Here is a 22061-nt window from a genome sequence, read left to right on the forward strand (position 1 = left end):
ATATGATAGTAAATTTAATTTCATATCTTTTTTGTACTCTTTTACATTTTTCGAGAAGTCATTCGTTATTAAGATTTGATTTTTTTTTTACGAAATTACGTTCCTTAAAGACTATAAGGCCGTGCTCTAACTACTCTTCAACTGTTTCTTTGCTGGGATATAGCTGTTGTTAAATTTGATACTCAAATTTCTGCAAATTGCCAGTTTTTCGCGTATCTTCATTTTAAAATTTACTTTTAATGAACGAGTTGATATGCTGTTAGTATTAGGGTGTTGCCAAGGTAATTGCCGAAGAAGTGTAAAAGAATATCGTAGAAGATTTCCTAATCGTATTATCCCGCAACGAATCAATTGAAGAGTAATTAGAGCACGGCCTTATAGTCTTTAAGGAACGTAATTTCGTAAAAAAAAAAAAAAAATTCTCAATAACGAATGACTTCTCGAAAAATGTAAAAGAGTACAAAAAAGACATGAAATTAAATTTACTATCATATTGATAAATCTTAGTTTTTAATCTGGTTAGGGTTAAAAAAATCATGTAATTTTGAGGATGACCCACTCTTAAACCACCCCTTTCTAAGTCTTCGGCCACTTCCAATTTTCAGCAAATAAAGACGTCAATAAAGCAAAAATATTTCTCAAATAAGATGAGTCTAGGTTAAGCCTTTCCTGAAATAGAAAATTTTTTCAATTTTTTTTATTCATCTTCGGAAACCGATATCTCCGTAACTGTAGGCATCAGAGAAAAACCGTATAAAAATCGACATGTTTTGAAGTCCCTTACATGCACCTGTTCTGTGTCGGTTGCGTTGCGAATCACCCTGTAAAATATCAACCGGTGTCAACTGACACACAATAAGAGAATACGCTATTCTCTTGACTGATACAAGAATTTTTCAGCTCTAACGAGAACATCGCCACTTTACACCTAATAAAACTGACAATGTTACTTACTAATTGTATTTTGAGATCCTTGGGGCAAATAGGACTCAGCCAACTGTGAATGTTGATAAACCGTTTCGGCATCATTTTCAGACAGGGCGTGGCCTGCCTGTAGTCCAAAGGGTCCAAAAGGGCGGCCGCCGGGGCCTGCAGGGGCGAACCCCCGTCCTCTTGCAGCACTACCATTTCAATGGCTGTATTTCGTTACGCCGGACACTTTTTCCAACAAACGTCACACAATACTTTTATTTTACCACGGTAGTTTAGGTTTCTAATGTTATTAATAATAAATAAACTCTAGTAATTTTTGGTCCTTAATAGTTGTACTTGGGAGTAATGTAGTAATTGCTGTAAGCTCTGGTAGTGAAGGCACTTTAGTAAGTAAGAAAGTTTATATTTCCGCAAAGAATCCTTTATTCTATAAATCACAGCCTTAGCAAGGATTATGCTTGGTTAATACTGCAACAAAAACGGGAGTTGTATATAAATTTTAGGAACAATAGACAAAGGTGCCTTTTTACTTTATTTCATCCTGATCGGTTTCCGGTGTGTAGATAAACCAGCGAAATATTTCAAAATCAAATATTTGTGCTAACAAAACCAACAAAAAAAAACACACAGACAGGAATTCTGGGTTTCCTGACAAGACGATTATAAATACAAAATTATGGTTTATAGCTTCCTGTCCAGCCTAGTAAATGCGGTTTCTTTTGGAAAATACGCGCCTGGAATATTTGATAAACACGAGCAGTTTTCCCCAACTTGGTCGATATCTGTTGCGGCTTTTTCAGACACACATTCCGCCTCTCTAACAATGGGCTTCATTAGAACTCGATGTTTTTAACTAGCACACCCCCGGCGAAGATTTTTTTAATAACGACCCATTTAGCACGTCAGATAAAAATATTCTCTTTGGACCTGTCAGTCACATCCACAGTTTCCATCCCCTGCTTTGTAAATTAAAACAAAATTATTCGTAGTTAAGATTTAAATCAGACTCACGCGTTTCGATATGGAGGAGAAACCAATACCCCCGATTATGCGAATTTTAAGGGTAGACACTAAGGGAATTCCCGATTCGGAGAACTGTAAGAGCCTTCGCGGAATTTTGCCTCTCTGTTTGAATAACTCTATTTGGTTATCATTACTAAGTTGAGAAATACATTTACTCTTATGCTTATTATCTTGCTTAGTTCAGTCGTTTTCAAAGAGAAACTTTAAGATTGAAATACTCTAGAGATCCCAACTTATATACGTACACAACAAAGTGAACGGTGCTTCTGGGAGTAGATCTCATCCACCTGACAAATCTATAACAGATATACTACACAGATACAAACTTATGCAACATCTCCTTTCCTTTCAAATTAATTGCAGGCCTGGCCAGCGGGTAAATTAAGGTCCCTGCAATTTACGATCGCTCCCGCCTGGACTTACGGTTAAATTATAGATATCCTTAATCACGTCCAATGTCCAGGCTTTTCTGTCATAAAACCGACTTACAACATGTTTACCAAAAACATATCCAGACGGTTACCAAGCGCCTTTATCTGGCCCAGGATCAAACGATGCGTTCCAGAGAAATGGGAAATTTTTGATTAATCACTTAAGAAAAACCGTTTTGATCTCAATGTTTGTCTTGCAACGTAGGACGTTAAATTATTGAGGCATTAATTAACATCCACCAAAAAGACCCTCAAATTCGCCAGTCAAAGACCAAGTTGGCTTTAAATTTAATAATAGGGCTGAAAGCGTGCAACATAGGGCATTGTGAGCGGAAGCTATTGCCCGGGCAAATAATATTCGCAAAGGGTTCGGAATTAAAAAAAGCTCTTAAGCGACAATTTCAGCATTTCAAATGCGAAACAGAGCAATTAGGAAGCGGGAGGGAAGCGGCATAATAAACACATAAAAAGAGGAAAAAAACATTCTCGTTATGGTGCTCTCGCACGGATGCTCACACATAATTGCCCGTACCCTTCTAGGGTAAAACAGTTCCTGGAGATCACTGCATAATCGAGGAGAAGAAAAACAATACGTTTAGTATAGATTATCACGAACACGTGGATCCCGGTTGCAATTCAGGCAAAATTATATTGCGCCATTACCGATAAGTTAATTAGCAGCCTTGATAGTTAATGAATTGCTCCAGGAGCGTCTCCGTACCAGGCGGCCCAAACCTGAGGAACTCCGCGATCCCAAATGAGAAAATTCCCTGCCTTCATCTTGGGAACAAATGTGATAAAGCGGTCTTTTCTCTAAAATTCCATACCGGGTTGTTCAGATTCGACACTCATCACTGAGGTCTCAGTAACCATCAGAGGTACGAGGTCGACTAAATCGGGGCAAGATTGCACAATTTGTAACTCAATAAAATATTTTATCGAAATGTCAAAAATTCCGATTACTTTCGGAGATGTCCGTGAAAAAACGAAATGCTCAAAAAACGTTTTTCTTTACTGAGATTATTTGAATAGATAATTAAAAACGAATGGCACATCATAATTGCCACTTTTTCTCTCCTACAAAGTGACGATATCATATTTGAAATCTGACGTTTCGATTTCCTCCAGCCACCAACTTAGTTTTTCCTTATGGGCGGCAACTTGGATTTTTACATTTTTAAATTCAGTTTTTTTTTTCTTGATTACGACGATGTATTACATGTTAAAATTCAATAGTTCAGTATGATCAAAGTATATATAAAAAAAAAGATTTTGCTAGGGGTACTTGGGACACTCTCAATGACACAAACATAATTGATATGTTTGCATCGTTAATCAGCATGTTTTCGTTCGGTTATTCGAGATTGTTGAAGTGTCATTTCCCCAAATTTTTATTTATTTAAATTTTTTAAGTTAATTTTTAAGCGAATAAATTTCAGAAGACATTTGTGTGTATTATTTCGTTAAAATCAAATTTTGCAAAGCACTCCTAGAAAAATCAATTTTTTTTAATACTTCGATCGAATTGAATAACTGAACTTTAACATATTATACATTGCCGTAACCAGAGAGAAAAACTGAATTTCAAAATGTAAAAATCCAAGATGGCACCCATGCGAAAAAACAAAGCCGATGATGGATGTAGGAAATCTAAACTTCGGATTTAAAATATGTTATTACGACTTTGTGGGAGAGAAAAACTGGCAATTATGATGAGTCACTCGTTTTTTATAATACCTTCAAATAATCTCCGTAACGAAAAGTAACTTTTTTGAAAATTTCGGCGTTTTGCCAATATCTCTGGAAGTAATTGGAATTTTTCAAATTTGAGAAGGCATTTTATTTATTGAGCTCCAAATTGTGCTACTTTGCCCCCATTTAACCGACCTCACATCTCTTATCGTGACCGAGATCCCAAAGATGACCGCCGAAACTGAATAACTCAGTGTATGAAATACGCACAGAACTTGGGGATAAATTTAGAAACGCAGTTTTTTTTACAAAAAAAAAGGTTCGGGACAATAGTAGCACGTTTACAAAATATCAACTTGATATCTCAAAATCTGAAGCGATTGTGGCGGAAAAACGCGACATTTTAACACTCTGTAGCGCAAGATGAAGAATCATCTTATTTTAACTTAAGAAATCGCCTCCCCAAAGTGTTTGCGCGCGTTTTCCGAACGTCCTGTATGTCTTATCCTTAAATTTTGTAACGCAAACCAACCAGGACGCTGTCTAACTGAAGTAACTACGTAATTTCACAGATATTTTTCCTTTTGAATTATTCAAGGCACGTCTGTCTAACAGAATTATTACGATAACTCTCTACCAAAGCTGACACATTTTCCGAGGTTCATAAAGGCACACATGAAAGCAATTCTGGCACAGAAAAAACGACGACCTTCGCGTAACTTCTGCAACGTTTAATTAAGTTTTTATTTGTTTAATTGCTTTGTCAGGCTTGAAACGATCTGCTTAAGCTCAGTTATATCAATAACAGCAGATCATTTGGTAACTTAATAACCACTCGTGGCGCCGCCCACGGTGGACATTAAAGAGCTTTTGTTACCTTTTCATGGTGGTATCAGCGATTTTGAGGTCCGTGAGACTTTCACCGGGACCCGGACGACGTTTCGAACTCGAAAACAAATAAGCTCGCACAAGTGGGTTATAAAGATATCGGAATCATCTAGATGGGCCCTATAAATAGAACGTTTTGTTTTCCGAACTTTAGTTTGTCGAATTTCTTGAAACCATATTAAAAAAATTTGACCTGAAAAGTTGGTCGGAACCGGGGAAAAAGCGGCCATAAGCATCCTGCCGAAAACGAGAAGCTAACGGCTACAAAAGCGAGGGCCCAGAACTAATCCGCAGGGAAACTTTTGCGGCATATCCACGATTTCATCATAATGGCTTCGAATTTAAGGGTGGCAGTACTTGATGGACGATCCTCTTATTTGTCCCTTCTAGAAATTTAATGCACCTTTGAGGCGCTAAACAAAATCAATTACCAATCGCTATCCCTCTACTAGTATTCAATGTTATTACTGGAGGCTGCAAACTCGATTTTCTGTGCCAATCAGGCCTCGTATCCTAAGGGAATAATGCAACCTCCCAAATGGGTTTTGCATTTCCCGAATTTAATAACACTTGTCGGACGCGTTGCAAGAGCGAATTCATGTTGTTGTAGATGAAAAATCCGAAACAAGCTTCCAAACGTCCACACTAAACATCTGTCCGTTTTCGAATCTTATGTGGTCATGGATTAGTGATTACGTGTAGACCGAGCTTAACCGGAAGACAGGCTCATTTGAATTTCAAACAGTGACTGGCCAAGACAAGGGCAACGCGAATATGGCAGACAATGAATGCCTGACAGAGTGCTCAACAATATTATTTGAATGTAAATTGCGAGGAAACGGCAGTGCGGAAGGGCCAAGGCAGTTAATGGACACCACCCTTACGTCATTTTCACTGTCGAGGGAGATTAAGCTTCCCATTTTTACTGACCGAGTTAAAAATAATTCAATTTCTGCCTAAAGAGAATTCTTCCGTTGCAAAAAGGTAATTTGGGTAAAAGTGAAGGCGGCTCCTGTAGCCCCAATTAGAGACAAACTGATGGAGATTCTCAAGCGTACTCAATTAGATTTTTCTATTGAGTTAACAGACGTCGTTTTAAGGGAAAACAATTATTCAAATTTAAAGTAGTATTTATTATTCCTTCTCTTTGGCCATTCGCCAAAAAGGTTTTGAAGAATATTGACCAACAGTAGCAATGTAGGTAAAACGCGGTACGCTATGTAAATTCTCTTAAACGGGCTAGTGACTCAACAATCGGTTTATTGTTCTGCCCACGTTTAAACCCTACGAAAGTGTTAAACGCTGGAGCTCACGAGCATTCAATTTCGCCGCTGCCAATTTCGATTAATACTCATTGAAAGGTTATTGAAACACAAGATTGGAAATCTCGATATCTACCACATTTGAAGCGCAACTGAAGATGCAAAATCGACGAACTTGAGAGAAAAGTTGCGTTTTAAGAATCAGTTTTACAAGTCTAGTTTAAAACAAATCTTTTGCGCCCTCCTGAGATGAACTGAGGGCCACTTTCTGAACTAAGATACTGAGAAGTATAGTGTTTCTACATGTTACGACTAATGTGCTTGATATACGTTCATTTGAACGGTAACTGAAACATATTACTCCTACTAAATACAAATCAAAGGACTCTAATAATTTATAATTTAATGATATTCACCGAAATCATTTCGTATCCATCGTGCGTCGATATAGGCCAAACCTCAGTTTGGTGGTCACGTTAGACTGCAATACGCAAATTTTTGACGATTCAGTAGTTTTGTGTTTTTAGTCACTGCCACATCGAAGCAATTTGCAGGAATTGTCTATTTGATCGATGTTCAATGTTGAGCATCGAAATTTTTATTTTCTTTGATTTGACTCAGCTTTCTCAAGAGATCGCTAAGTACTGAGCGTAAGTAGTGACTCATATGTTCTGTAGGTGTGCGGATCAGTTACTTCTTAACAGTGATTGATGTGATTTTCAAACAAAAAGCATCAGAAACACAAACCGAGTAATTGCATGGATATCTCATTTATTTGATTTGCGAAGTTGATGTTTGAATCTGTGGCAAGCCTCCTAGAATAACCTGTAACTTGCAATTAAGCTCACATCAGTTATGTACCTTATTTTTGGATACATCAGAAGTCTGAAAAAATCTTCGACTAACCAAATCATTTATCATATTTTGGCAGCAAATTGTGTGACATCTCTGTTTACTGCAAAATCTTTTGCGTTTTTTTTTGGTGAGACAATCAGAACCTTATCCAACAACTCCTTAGTACAAATTACTTATTCTAACAGCGCTCTTTACGATTTAATTCGATCCTATCAACTCCGTTCTTGGGTGAGAATTGCTCCTGTAACATCCCCTACGGAGCAACTTAATTGAAGGCTATAATAGAGGGTTAGTTTGCCCCTTCGAGGGACGAACCGATGTCAAACAGTAACTTTCACAATACACAAACAATATTATTGCGACTTTTACACAAAATACCAACGAATTGCGTGATAGAGTTCAATAACCGAACAGAAAAGAAACGCATGATGGTGTCGTTCCACGTTTGACCATAACGGTGTTCTAAGAACGAGAAACACTTCCTCTAACTAATGCAAATGTGTCAGCTTTAATACGTTATGTTTGAGCTTACGCACCTTTTGATTTTATTAAGAGAAAAAACGAATCGGGGTAGCGACATTTGATAGAATCCTTACGATAACTGAATACAACAAAACAAAACAAAATATGAACAGAACTCTATCCAAATTGTGCCTTTTGCATTAACTACACTTCCAAACGGTCCCAAAGGACCTTAGTACAGGAGCGTTCCATGGATGTCTAGTATCGAGTACACTATAATCCTCACTCCTGCAAACTCCGAAGGGGGTTTAGTTCACATAATTAATTTTCGGAAATATTCCTGCTCGTATTTCAACGACGACTATCACGAACTGGTGAAGATTGTGAGGAGGTACAAACGAACGACGCTGCCGGACTGCGCGCAACTGAACCGAACTGAAAGCCGGAGCAGGAGCTTACGGTTCCTGCTGCCAAAGCTGCGCTTTTCTGATTGGCCGGCGCAGGGCCTACGCCAACTTTCACGTCCAAAACTCTCTTCTTTCCGCAAATGTACACTGAATTTTTTAACACCTCAACCCCCGAATTCCACCATGATAGACGCAATCAGGGCCGTTTGTCACTGACATAAACATATTGGAAATAAAAATTAAAAGAAAACCACGGACCTCCGGGAGGTAGCTGCTCCAGACTTTGGGATTGGAACGCAGCTCAAATATTTCGAATGCAGCTTAATTTGAATAGTAAAGAAAGGTAAAAGGTACCTTAAATTTTGAACCTTCTGCAGTCATAAATGTAGAGGCAAAATCCCGGATATTAGAGGTTCTCGCCAAAAGATTGCATTATGCTTATAAATTGGTTTTCAAAAACTTATCCCTGCGGAAATATAGTTCTTCAAAATTTAATTAATTTTGGATCACCTGTGTATACTACCGATGTCAATAAGATAAGCCCTAACATTTTTTTTGCCTCTTAAAAGAGGGTACCTTCAACTTCTTTACCTCTAAAATTTAAAGGTCTTGTGTTTTTTTTACCATTATGTAGTTCAATAGATTTCCGGCGCACCTAAGAAAAAAAATAGGTACTCTTGGTAGACATAAACCGAACCGTTTGCAAAAAAAAAACACAATTTTGTCAAAAGGCGTATTTTACAAAAGTAATGGAATTTTGCGAGTATTTTTACTCACCTATCACCTAGATTCCAAAATAAACAAAATTTTTGTCTCTAAATTGTTTTCAAAACTATTTCTACTTGGTCTATTCCTATTGCCAATGCGGTTGGACGAACTACATTATTTGCATTTCTTCAAAATTCACTACCCGCTTTATTAGAGGAAGCTTATGTTGGAACTCATGACAATAGGTGGTTCATGTATGATGGTTCTCCACATTTCAGTGTTGAAGTGCGGAGATATTTAAATAAAGTTTTTCCGAACGGGTGGATAGGTCGTGGAGGTTCTGTTGCTTGGCCGCCTTGTTCTCCTAATCTAAATCCCTTGGATTTTCACTTGTGGGGACATTTGAAAAGTTTAATATATGCTACTCCGGTAGACTAAAAAATAATTATTTGGAAGAATATTTTTTTCATTGTCATTAAATAAGAAATAATGTTCAGGTATTATGGAGAATATAACAGTCTTCCATAGGTCGAGGTCAAGAAGATGCCAGAGTTAATGGTAGTCATGTGTAATCATCGTGAAAATTAAACTTTGTTTCTCAACTTCTTCATAACTTTGCAAAATTTGATTTTTGTAAAATATTCCTTGTGACAAAATGATGTTTTTCTAGAAAATGGTTCGATTTATGTACAGGGAGTTCGCGTGAAAATCCCCCCCCCCTCCCCCAAACTTTTTAATAGGTTTAAATAGAAATTTTTTTAACAAAAAAAGCTTAATTGTTCAAAAAATGCAATATTGGGTTTGCACACGTTTATTAAACAGCCCATATAAAACTGCTGACAATCCTGGAAAACTACATGAACTTTCAACTACTTTTTGTTAAAAAAGAAAATATTTTCTATTTCAATATATTAAAAAGTTAGACGGAGGAGTGGGACTCTTCGCGTGGACACCCTGTACATCAATCAAGAGTACCTTGTTTTTTCTTAGGTTCGCCGAAATTTTAATAAACCACAAAACGGTAAAAAAAATCAAGACCTTAAAAGTTTAGGGATAAAGTTAAGTTGAGGGTAGCTTCCCCAAAGATGCAAAAAACATATTGGGCTTGTCCCATCAACATTGGTAGTGTTCACAGGTGACATACAATTTATTAAATTTCATCAACAGGAAGAAAAGTTATTTAGAAAATACCACTTTCACCGTCACACTTTGAAGAGCTGTATTTTCGCAGGGGTAGATTTTTGAAAATCAATTTATAAACACAAGTACATTCTTTTGACGAGAACTTTTCATTTCCGGGATATTGCCCACATTTCCTGTATAGAAGCACTACAGGGATAGAATAAAAAAGTGTAATTACAACAAGAAAATCTATAGAAATGGATAAAAGCCGGATCTCGAATGGAGTTTTCATAGAAAATGCATTATAGTATACACATTTTCACTAAATCAATAATAACATTTAGAAAAGATCAATTAACGTTTGTCGTTATTTAACAAATAAATGCATTAATTACTGACATCAATATACGGGTTAACTACATTATAACTTTTTTCCGTCGATTGCAACGCGAAAAGGTCGAGGAATTCAGATTTCGTGGATTCTTAATATAGATTGTGGGGTAACAACAAGAAAATGCGCATATTTTTTTTTATGATGAGCAACGTTAACAGTTACTTCATTAATTCCGTTTCAGGTGTCACAGATTCTTACTTGGTCATATTTTGTTCCCTCGCTCCTTCAAAGAGCTTAGGTACGTGATCCTCAAATGATACCGCGTTTTGATTCGAAATCACGAAGCCGAAAGAAAGCATTAAGAAGCATAAAGGTTTTAAAATAAATGTCAAATTTCTCTGCCCGGCTAAAGAGTGAATCAAGGAACGTTGTTTGGAACTTCACATTACAAGCAATTCTCTACTTATGTCCCAACTGGAGGTCGAAAATGCAGGTCGCGTTTTTGGGGAGGCGCTTGAAATGTCTTTTATAATACACAATTTAAACACACTTTCCTCGAGGAAGTCGAAATTGACCCACAACGCCACTGGAGTCGAATTGGCAAAGAAACAGCAAATCAAGAGTGAAGCAAGGAAAAGCCCCGTTCAAAAAACGTTGTTTGTTAGATTCGCGGTTTGAGACACTGCAATAAAAACGACAGTTTTGAAACTCCTGTTGATTTCACTCCGAATATGTAACGGTTGATTGTTTTTCGATTATTTTAACTCTTTGTTGTTACCAGCAATAGGTCAGGGAAAGTTAAAAATTGAATACTAAATTTATTATGAAAATAATAATTAGGAGCAACGGCAACTGAGAATCATTAACTACTTAAACAGTGAAGCTAAATTTAAAACCTTCGATGAAAGAAGAACGATTTAATTTGCAGCGCACAAAATCACCTTTTCGTTCCAGAGTTAAAAAGACAAAAAAAAAGGTGCAGAATCCCCGTTTAACAACCGATGTAGACTCGCTTCATTGCTCCTCGATTGCTTTCATAACTGTTCCGGCAGGCCGGTAATGAATTGCTCCCGATTATGACGTAATAACGTCTTAAAACTTTAAAGTCGGATCTACTCGTTACACTCAAATTATGGATCGCCATAAATATCGCAAGAAGTTATTTTGGCGAAATGATTTCATCATATCAAAGCCGTAAATATCCGTTTGATCCAGATGTGACGTGTCCATATTTAAGACAATGGACCAGTGGATTAGGAGATTGGCAATAACGCTAATGAAAGTGTTGGAGATCGCTTGTTATTAAATCGTTTCAGTACCGTCGTGAAATTGAACCTAAAGGGTGAAAAGGCGAGAAGTAATTTATTTAATCCCGAACAAGACGAAGGAATAATGATTTTTTTTATTATCAAAATGGGAGGCGCCTTGTTTGAATAAGGCGACTTTTTTTGCGCAAAACTTGATCGTCGGGTAAGGTCAATTTTGCGAAATTTCTATATTTTCACGTCGACACTTGCCACCTAGCCGTTGGTCATTGCGTTAAAAGAATAATAAACAACGAAACATTTTTTTAATGATAAAATCTCGTAAAATATGACTGGTAAATGGATTAGCAAAATTCTGTGACAGATGATAATATATTGAAAATGCCATTGAAATGCTGAAACAAAAGCTGAATAAAAAACCGTATCTATACGAAATGGATGCAAATTTGGAGCCGTGGAAATGTCAATTCAATTAATACAATAGGTAATCCAAAACGCGAAAAAAACCGGAACCCCGTTAATGAAAAGCCAATATTACCTAGTTCGACGGGTAAACTGACAAAAAAATACATTATGAGCTTGTCCTGCGAATATCAATTTTCGTACAAATAAAACCACCAGATTATAACATATTATACTGTGGCGAATAAATAATTGTACCTATTTATTTTCGATAGGGTTTCGAAGGGTTGGCAGCTGAACAAACATTGCCCGCTGTACGTATGAAGTTAAATAGAATCTGACAAATTTATCGCTCATTGAAAACGTTTTGGAAATGACGGATGTCGAGTGGCAACAAAACAGCAGAAACAAGTGTTAAAACTTACATTTCAACAAAACGGTCGGGGCAATTGTTTCAGTGATACTCACTTTACACTCGCCCAGAATAACCACAAGTTTATTGCTCTTCGGTCCAACCAAAACATCCGGCGATCCAAGCAAAACTAATTTTTTGACATAATGGCGCACGGGGAAATAAAAGTTTAAATAACAACATTACTCTGTAAGAGCCTCTGCGAGAGCAGGATAATCGGACTGAATCCCATTTTGAGCCTTTCGCTCGCCACTCTCATTAGACATGCATTACATTTCAGAGTTCATGTGGAATCGCAATTTCTCGATTTTTTTATTTGGTTCAATAATTCCAAGCATGGAAAACTCAAATAATGTAGGATTAAGTGAGAGCGAATCTTGACGAATTTAACGAGATTATTCAATTAGGTATTGTTGTTTTTGCAAAACGTCGTTATGAGAGCGTGTTAAAGCGTTTTCAAGCATGGCACTTAAGTGCACAGGAGTGCGTTTCTCCTTGAGCACGTTATTAAGTTAAAGCCTATGAACGATGGCACACCTAACGAATAGATGCAGAATTAATTTTGATTAAAATCTTAATGAAACTTTGCTAGTTACACTCGTATTAATGTCGTTCACAGGCTGCAACAGTGGAAAAGTCCAAAAAATTCGATTTGGGGACGATTGATTAAAATTTTTAGTGTCAATAACGTATTCCATTCGAGTCTAGAGCTTCATCAGAGTATTTACTTAAATAATGCAATATTATGAAAAGGAAAAAAAAATGCATAATATTTCCTAGTGGCAACGAAGGTAATATTGTAGATCTAAAAAAAAAGCGCATTTTTAGTTGCATCATTGTTGCAGCAAATTTTCAATTTTGTTCGGAGAGAAATCCCAGATTCAGGGTTCATTTCGAACTTACAATGCATTTGCGATGTTCGCGTGCCTAAATAAACCATTTGATTCGCTCAATTCACAGGAAAAAAGGCTCTTTACTGCCGCACGCCATGCCTTGGTGGAGCAATAACATTTCGAAGAAGGGCGACAGCCGGCGGCGCCGCAGAGCCAAAAAAATAACTCGATCCAGTTCTATATTTTATTTTATTGAAATGTTATGAGAATATGGGAAAATCTATGGTAAAACCATCTGTTCTTTACTTTAAAACCCGATAAAATCCCTAGTTAAGCACGTTGGGAATTTTCCTTGCCAATCTAACAAGAATTAAAACGATTGCCTCGGCGATGAGAAATACAAAAAGCAGTTCACGGATTTAATAAAAAGAATATTAAGCGGAAAACGTGAGAAAACAGCGGCGGCAGCCTTAACCATGACTCGGAAAGTGTATCGTGTGAAAACATCGAAACAATGGCCCAATTAGAAGGTCGAAGACCAGAAAGTATGGCAGAAAGTTTATTAGTGTGACCGCCCATTAATTCCCCAAACAACCCTAATTTAGCGCAGCAACACACCCTCAAAATGGCGACTATAAATACGAAAAGGTGGATGTTTTCCGACGTCAGGAAAGCCATTTATCAAAGGAAGGTGCGGCATCGCGGCCGGACAGGGCGACGTCCGGCAAAAAAGAAATTTGAATCCGACACCCCCCGTTCCCACTTGTACTCCCCACGGGAAGGGGTGCTCAAATATAGGATCGGCCAGAGACAATTCGGTTGTAATGCTCGCAAATAAAAATTTCACGTCATTGTTTGAACATGGATCTCAACCTTGAAAGTTCACGCGAGAAGACAATGGACTTAGAGGCACCGTTTCGGATTGTTAAAATCAGCCAAGAGGAACGCGTTAATACGTCAGTTCAACAAACTTATGAGTAATAATGAGTAAACTTATTATAAAAAAAAAATGCAACTATCGCGGATCTAAAATTGATAAATGATCCTTCGAATCTCATCGAATCTAGCCTGGACAAGGTGATGGTCCTGAAAACATGGCAAATAGAGGGAAGCTCAATAAGGCCCTTATAAAGGCATTTTCTGCTCTATTATTGTTAGGCCAGGACTGACCCGGAAAAGTGCTAAAAAGCCCCGTTTCGCAAGTCACTACCGGACAATCTCAGTAAGCGACATTTTTCATAAGCCGAGAGGTCACATGACGTGCCTTGGTACAATATACTCTTTTTGAAGGTCCATCTATCATGTTAATGGCCGCCACACTTTTATTTTTTGCTCAACGTTAGTGGCAAAAACTGCACTATTTTAGCGTAAGTTAGTGGAATTGGCATAATCATAAAACTGAATATAATCCCGGATAGTATGAGGCACTCCCCACTTGTATTAGGCACGTCAAGTCGCGCCCAGAGGCACGCGAGCTAGCGTGTGACCCCCTGGAAGGGGTAACGGAGTTCCCTCCACCCTTAAGTTTCAATTTCCGCTAATTAAAACTGTTGGTGTCACTAGGGAATCCGCTGTGCATACACAAAACATTGATGAAACTACAGTTTCGGTTAAAGTATGTCAATTAGAAACATAGTTGTTTCGGGAATCACAAAACCTCTTCGACAGTTTTTATCGAAGGTCCCAATAAAATTGATGTGTATTATTGAACTGAGCCACAAACTTACAAGAGTCTTGGAAGTTTTAAGAAACTGTCTAGAAGATAACCCTTAAAAATTAGTTGAGTTATATGCCCATTAAAACGTAGATTTTTAAATGAACGTTTTAAGCCAAGCTTATAGTTCGTTACTAACATAATAATTAGCATACTAATCTACACAAAAAATATATGTTTTTATGACACTTAAAAGCTTTCATACGTCAAACCCTTTTATCGGGTTAATAACTTAAGGGCATGTTCATAAATATCGATCGTTTCCATTAAAAGCGGTAATGGATACTATGAATTTAAAGGAAACTATCTTCAACTTACGATAGACTAATTAGAATTTACCAACTTGCAATGAAAAATATGTTTGTTCTAGCAAAATAGAGTACATTTTTCAAATCAAGGACATTTGTGTCGAACGCCGTAATACAAGGAAAATAACGTTTATCGAACAACTTCTATATACACTTCAGGAACTTTTGTGATTGTCTCGAAATAAATATTATTTGGGAAAAGGATAGCAGAAAAAACATTGAACAAATTGCATTGTATATCATAATATTTTTCCATATTATATATTTGTAGTTGGTCTGAACAGGCACCCAAAACAACTAAAGATATTTTTAGCAACGGCTTTGCTAGTCATTACACTGCAGCAAAAGCAGGGTCAGGGAACCCATTTTTAATATGCAGCAGGAGAAGGACCCGGGGAAACTATTCGAAAATAATTATTATTATAAAGTATATCGTCGTTTTGATTTTAATTCAGTCTCGAATGCAGCCAGCATGCTTTTTACATTCGTGAGAGAAATTAGAGACCGAACACTCTAAAGGGTGATTGTTTAAAAAAAGACCTAAACTAGGCGTCCTTATATCAGAGGCATGTCTCGGATCAATTGATCTGTTAATCAGATATTTGTTGGCAAATACTAAATAGTAAAATGAATCAACGTCCTACGTTGACGGTTCACCGAAGGCAACGATGTTTTTTTAATAATCACTTACTGTTCAAATCAATAAAACCAATAAAGCGATTTTTTGTACTAACAATAATGACAACAACATTGTTTTACGGGCTCAACTACGTCTGACTAGAATTATAGGTTTTTTTCTAACTTATGAATGTTCGAAAATAAAAACCAACATCGAATTGTTTTCTATCAGCTGATTTTCAACCAATCGAATTAGTTGACTGCCATCGGAGAGAAATCAGTTTGGTTGAAAATCGACTGATAAGAATCAATCCGTTCCAGCTCATAATTTCCGAAAAGAGCTTTTTAGAGCATTTGATTCAGTAATCGTTTTCATATTCTTGCACTTACATTCCCTGTATTGTGCGCTCGCAGCAGCCAAAATATTAATAAACAAACAGTGGCCAAATTGCCGTATTATCGGCAGTCGCCGTCAATGTACCCCAATTATTAAGGCATCACTGTTCCATGTCGATCCATACATTGGGGAGTATCGTTGTTGTTGTGGATTGCCAAATAATGCTGTGAATCGGTTTAAAAGTACTTTAAAAGGGGAATTAATATTCCTTGCAGCGCACTTCGAGGAATTTCCGTGGAATTGCCTTCCCCATTTCCACGGTACAATCCTAAGACATTACCTACGCTATAAATTCGTTCTTATTGCCGATGTGAGGGCACGTATGCCAGAAATTTGCCGGCTTTTGTCTTTAGTTTTACCGCCGAAAAGGCCTCGCTTTCTCCTTTCGTGACCTAGCGCATACTCAGAGCAATTTTTACCTTATTTAGTATATTTTCGATATAGAAGAGTTTTGCTTTAACAAATGACCATTCACTTTTAAGCTTCTGTCATTATGCTCTCAATAACTGAAAACGTTCTTCACTCCAATTCCGGCTCTGGTTGATTGAGTATCATCGCGACCCAACAAGTGGTCGCCATGTTAGCGACGATAACACATGTTCGCACTAGAATTTCCCATGAGAATCGTATTTCCAAAACACACACAGCAGCGGTTTTTTGTGCATATTAAAATCGATTTAATTACAAATAGAAATTGATGTAGTAACTGTGGCTAATTAACAAAGTCAAGTGGATATTACCGAACCTAAACAAATGTCAATCGAGAAGGCCGAAAACCAAAACAAATACAAGTGAAAAATGGGTCTTGCAATAAACCCTGGAAAGGTCGAAGGGTTAAAGACGAGTGCTATTTGGGAAGGGGGTGGTATAAATAATAACCGTATTCTGGCATGAAGCCAGACATTTCGACGAAGTAGATAGAAAGAAAAATTAGGGCGTGACTGCGGCATTCTAATTAATCAAGAGATTGGTTGGCTTCAACCGAGTGAGTCGGCTTCGTGTAGGTCAAGACGGGAAAAATAAATAATAAATCCGAAATTTTATCTACCGATAAGGGCGAAGCGAAATGTAAATGAATACCGTGGACAACAAGGAACCCTGTCAAAATCCTGTTAATTGATGGGTTTCGAATACGCGTTATTTTATTTCACATTTCTCTTCATGAAAGGGTCAGTTGATTTTTGAAATCGACTCGATCTCCCACTCTCCTCTCTAATTTCTGGGGCACAATTCAACATCAGTTGTGTATCTGCACGATTACGATCCAACGGCAGCAGGGCAATGTTGATTTAGTAATAGTAAATTAGGTGTGTATTAATTATTTGATTAACTGGATCGCAAAACCTTTGATTTGTTATCTGTATTAGCAAAATCAAAGCAATTGACTATGACGCAAATGTATTTACTCTTTGGAAACAGGTATAAAACAACTATATGCGCATTATCATTAAGAGGGTTATCTGTTATCCTGGAAATAGAACAGGAGCATATGTCACGTTCCGAAATCAGAATAGAAAGGACGCCATTTTTGACCACGATTCTGTTTACATTTTTTTTTTAAATAAAATTAATTATTTGCACAAAGGAAGAAATTGCTACTTTTACTTCCGCAAACAATTTTAAGCCCTACGAAATCAAGCGGCATCAAAATTCGAGGAAAGATCGCCATTTTTGATATTGCAGAAAAATATTCCGACATCTTTCTACACTTATCAGATGTAAATTATATCTTCACCCAAACTTTCAGAGCAATAAAAATACTTAGTAAGTAAAACGAAGAAATTTTGAAAAAAACTGAATGGCTCCTTGTATCGTGACAATAGCTTCTCCAATTAGGCAACCTTGTATTTAAACATCTTGAACAATGCGCACATTGCGCTGCCTAATCTTACAAAGTAAGTTATAATCTAGTACTTACCTGAACGTCAAAATTGTGTTGCTGTTGCTGTTGCTGTTGCAAAACCGCATTGTCAACTTGGTGTTGCTGCTGCGCCGCCGCGTATTGCTGATGCTGTGACTGATCGTACGCCTGTCCAGCGGCCTGAAACAACGACCGCAAGTTAGTAAAATTTAAAAAAAAAGTCCATAATTATTGTAACAAACCTGCTGAGAATCGGCAAAGTGCTCTGCAAATTGCTGGTTCACACTCTCAGCCAGCGTAACTCCCAAATGAGGTCCAAGAGCATGGTGTTGAGGTAGATGGTGATGCAATTGGTGAGGGTGAAGAGGACCACCCGGCCCATCAACGGGCGGCGGCTGTTTAAGAACCAGGCCCATAGTTGCTGGATCCAGTCCGCCAATGCCTCCCACCGTGACCAATCCATTTTTGTTGAGGTCTTCTTCAGACGGAGAGGGCTGGCGACTACCGGGTGTACGACTGTAATGGACAAAATAATTTCGTTAATTTGAAAGAAAATATTTTTAAGCGATGTAATAATCAAAATGAAACTTTAAAAAAATTTAGAATTCAACTTTTAGGACAGATGAAACATAATTTTAAAAGATAACAAATATATGTCTCTTCCTGATATTTTGGCGGATGCAAAATTACTTCCAATCTTTTGCTACTGATTAATCAATGAAAATATGAATTGAATTTTTTTGGTGTCAAAAAAATGAAAACTAAAATTGGAATCTCATGATAGACCAATATATTATCCTTGAGGCCGATTATCGACATCAGTTATAGTATTACTAAATATTAAAATATTTAATAAACATAATTTTAAAAACCCTCAGCAAAATGTACCCTACGAACCAGAAAGTAAAAAATGTACATGACATTAAACAATAAATACTAAACGACTCAGTAGTAACGCGAATAATCAAGTTTTCATTAATTATCGTGCAAGAAAATTAAACTTTTAGCTGTCCTTGTTCGCATTTATTGAACAGATATACCGCTAGCAGCTGCAGATATATATCGGTCTATTAGCCGACCCTTTTCTACCCAAGAATATTAAACAGTACGCCCGCCCAAGAATATTAAACAGTACGTCCGAACTCCACAACTGGCAACTAAGACATAACATTCGTCGAAAACCCGAGGTTTCCTCCACAAATTATCTTAATTTATTTCAAGTTAAATATTAACGAGATCGTACTAAAGCTGGGGCCGACATCGGTATCTATATAAATTTGATAAGGCACGCGAAATTTTTCCATCTGAATAAACGCTTTTTCGGTGTCTTGAATAAGTAATTATTTCAATAGGAGTACGAACTAGTAAGCTAATCCGAAGTAACTATATCCATACTAAGTTTTACATTAAAGTAGCCGTATAAACGTAAATAATAAAAAAAAACTATGAAATAAACTCCTCAACGTATTAAAAGTATAAATTCACCCCTGATCGTGGCACGTGGCACCATCTACATTCCAATTATAGAAAATATCAAACAAACGAATACAAACAGCGAGCGTTGTAATATCGATCGAAAGCTTCTTCCGACTACTGACTATAGATGGCGATGTGGGTATTAACTTCTGAACGAAAACGCACGTGCTACGTAAGGGTATGGAGGATAGACGGTTGTCATGGAAACGGGAAAAATTGCTAGCTCGCGCAGCACCGACGTTGTCAGTTATTACATTTCGAAAACGATTTACCAAATTCCATTATTCCTAATATTCAAATTGTGCTCAAAAAGATTACACAAAAGTACCTCTGACTAAACGGTGATCATTTGAAGAAAATTTTAAGTGGCGTTAAAATATTAGAGGCGTGTTTGGGATTAATTCGTCTGTTAACTGTTCCGGTCAGATGTTTCATTGTAAATAGTAAGTGGCTTAATCAACGCCCTTCGTTCACGGTTCACCGCCTACTGCGAGGATTTTTTAATGATAACACATTATCATTTACAATGAAGAAAATTTAAAAATCAATAGAAACAAACGAACAAAAAGGCGAAAATTCAAAAAGCAAATACGGTGTCAACATAAGGTACGTTGAACTTTCGTGCAAAAGCAACGTTCCAGCTGACGCGATTTTTGCTAACGAGCATTTAGGATTTACACTGATCCGAAGAACATCTAACACCAGAGCAAGGATATCGTCAAACGAAACGCGGCAACGCCGCTCTATAGGCTCACACACGTGTCATTGACTCGAGCCAAGGTAGACGGGAGACCTTGAACCAAGTGGAGGCAGCCGGTGGATCTGCGGAAATCGACACAGGACCGCATCAGACTATCATGATTTTTGGATGAAAAAAACATCCCATAGCTTTTTTTTTCAAAAAAATATTCCATTTAAAAAAAAAAACAAAATATAACTGAACACTTTCACCACTTTCAATCTTAACAAAAATTTTTAGACATCCGTTTAAAACAATTTGCACCTACACTGATGGTGGGACAAGGGGTTATATTATCTTGTAGGTCCCTAGAATCTTCAATAGAAGAATACACTTACTTAAATCCTTTGTCATCATCTCCATTTACTTGCTGTTGCACTACTTGGCCATTAACACCTTGCTCATCCTTGGGGCTTTGCTGGGACCCCTTGTCTTTGGGATGATCTTTATCATCAAGGTGGAGGACTCGCATTCGTTGCTCCAATCCCCCGGGTACTGTTTGCCCACTCTTGTCACCCGTGGGAGAGGTTCCCAGCACATATTCCACCTGGTTCGACCAAAACCTTTGTAATTTCGGGACGGTATTTGTGTTCGATGAGTTAAATACCATCTTGACACCGAGTCCTCCCGGTCCGTCGGAACCCCTAGGGGACAAAATACCCCCGGGATCCCCACCCGCCCCCGGAAACACGCCTCGACGACCTCCCATTGCCAGAGGCGTTGTTACTGCATGATCTCCTAAAAAACATTACATGTAAGAAACTGACTTCATTGATAGTAACAAAATGTTTGAAGGTGAATGTCATCCATTAACAATCTAATAAGTTATAAAATAGTGGAATTATCCAATTTCACAAAAATGGCTAGTTTCGAAAGATAATAACGAAGTTAACCGCAGAAAGGAAGTACGTTACTAATTCACTGAAACCATTATCATTGTTGCGGGACTGTCGCAAGATTTCTGTAGTTTTATATAATCTTTTTAGGAAATTGCACTTTAAAATTGCAAGAGCACATGGGACACTTTCGGGAGATTTTCGACATTTACACATGTAGTCGGGAAATTCAACACTACAAAAAAAATATTGCATTTACGTAATAAATGAACTTTGGAAGACAAAACATATTTAATAGTACGGATTAACAATGCAACAAATTCACCAGGCAAAATTTTTCTTCTGGGTTTCGACACGCTGTTAATTTAACGCCGCCTTCTGTTCTTTACACTCCTATACAGCTTTCTCGGCAAAGCACGTCACCTATATGAACAAAGACGTCATTTTTGCTTTCAACCCACGCGATATTATTTATTATTTATCAGCGTACGCCATTTAACTGCCGCAGGTGGAAATTTGTTCCCGGCCCTTTTCAGGCAAAGATTTTCTGAACAACCTCCAAAAACTTCTAAGAAAATGTTCTTGGCTAGCTGCCTTTTACTCGTCCCTTAATCGTTAACCATCAGTAATCAACCGCTGTTAATCAATCAAAGCGAAAATCCTTTGGGTTTAACAGCCTTCCAAATCACGGCAAGAATGAGATTTCCCTGTGCGAAAGCGTTTACAAGGCACAGGATCATAATAATATAGAAACTAATAAAATGCGCAAGATAGCAAATTATGATATGAAACCCATGTGAAGCATCCACAAAATAATGGAAAACAGACGAAACAAAATAGCGCTGCACGCAGCAGACAAGGGTCGCCTGGGAAACGGGCGTCCCGGCGCTACGCGTCGTCCGGACGACGATGCCGACGCCCGGCACGCCCCATATCGAAGTTGCGTCGGGAAACCGAGCGCCAAACTAAAGGGCATTCACAGTCGATGACGCAAAAGAGACCTTTAATTTTTGATTTGTGACAAATTATCTTGTCAAGACATACACATAGAACATATTAATTATTAATTTCAATATTATTAAC

General features: G+C 37.5%; 1 protein-coding gene across 7 annotated transcripts in view; it reads right to left on the reverse strand.

Annotated features, from left to right (window-relative positions):
• LOC136342209 (maternal protein pumilio-like) overlaps positions 1 to 22061 on the reverse strand; it is an 86182-nt gene that overhangs the window by 53923 nt on the left and 10198 nt on the right. For 6 of the 7 annotated variants that reach the window (XM_066287776.1, XM_066287778.1, XM_066287782.1 and 3 more), the window contains 3 exons: positions 20481 to 20880; positions 18170 to 18443; positions 17985 to 18107 (listed from right to left, as the gene is read on the reverse strand). In XM_066287776.1, coding sequence (XP_066143873.1) covers positions 17985 to 18107; positions 18170 to 18443; positions 20481 to 20880 — 797 coding nt within the window. The remainder of the gene's footprint in view (positions 1 to 17984; positions 18108 to 18169; positions 18444 to 20480; positions 20881 to 22061) is intronic. The other variant, XM_066287777.1, reaches the window with a different exon arrangement.

Source organism: Euwallacea fornicatus, chromosome 11 (assembly GCF_040115645.1).
Source record: "Euwallacea fornicatus isolate EFF26 chromosome 11, ASM4011564v1, whole genome shotgun sequence".
Lineage (NCBI taxonomy): Eukaryota > Metazoa > Arthropoda > Insecta > Coleoptera > Curculionidae > Euwallacea > Euwallacea fornicatus.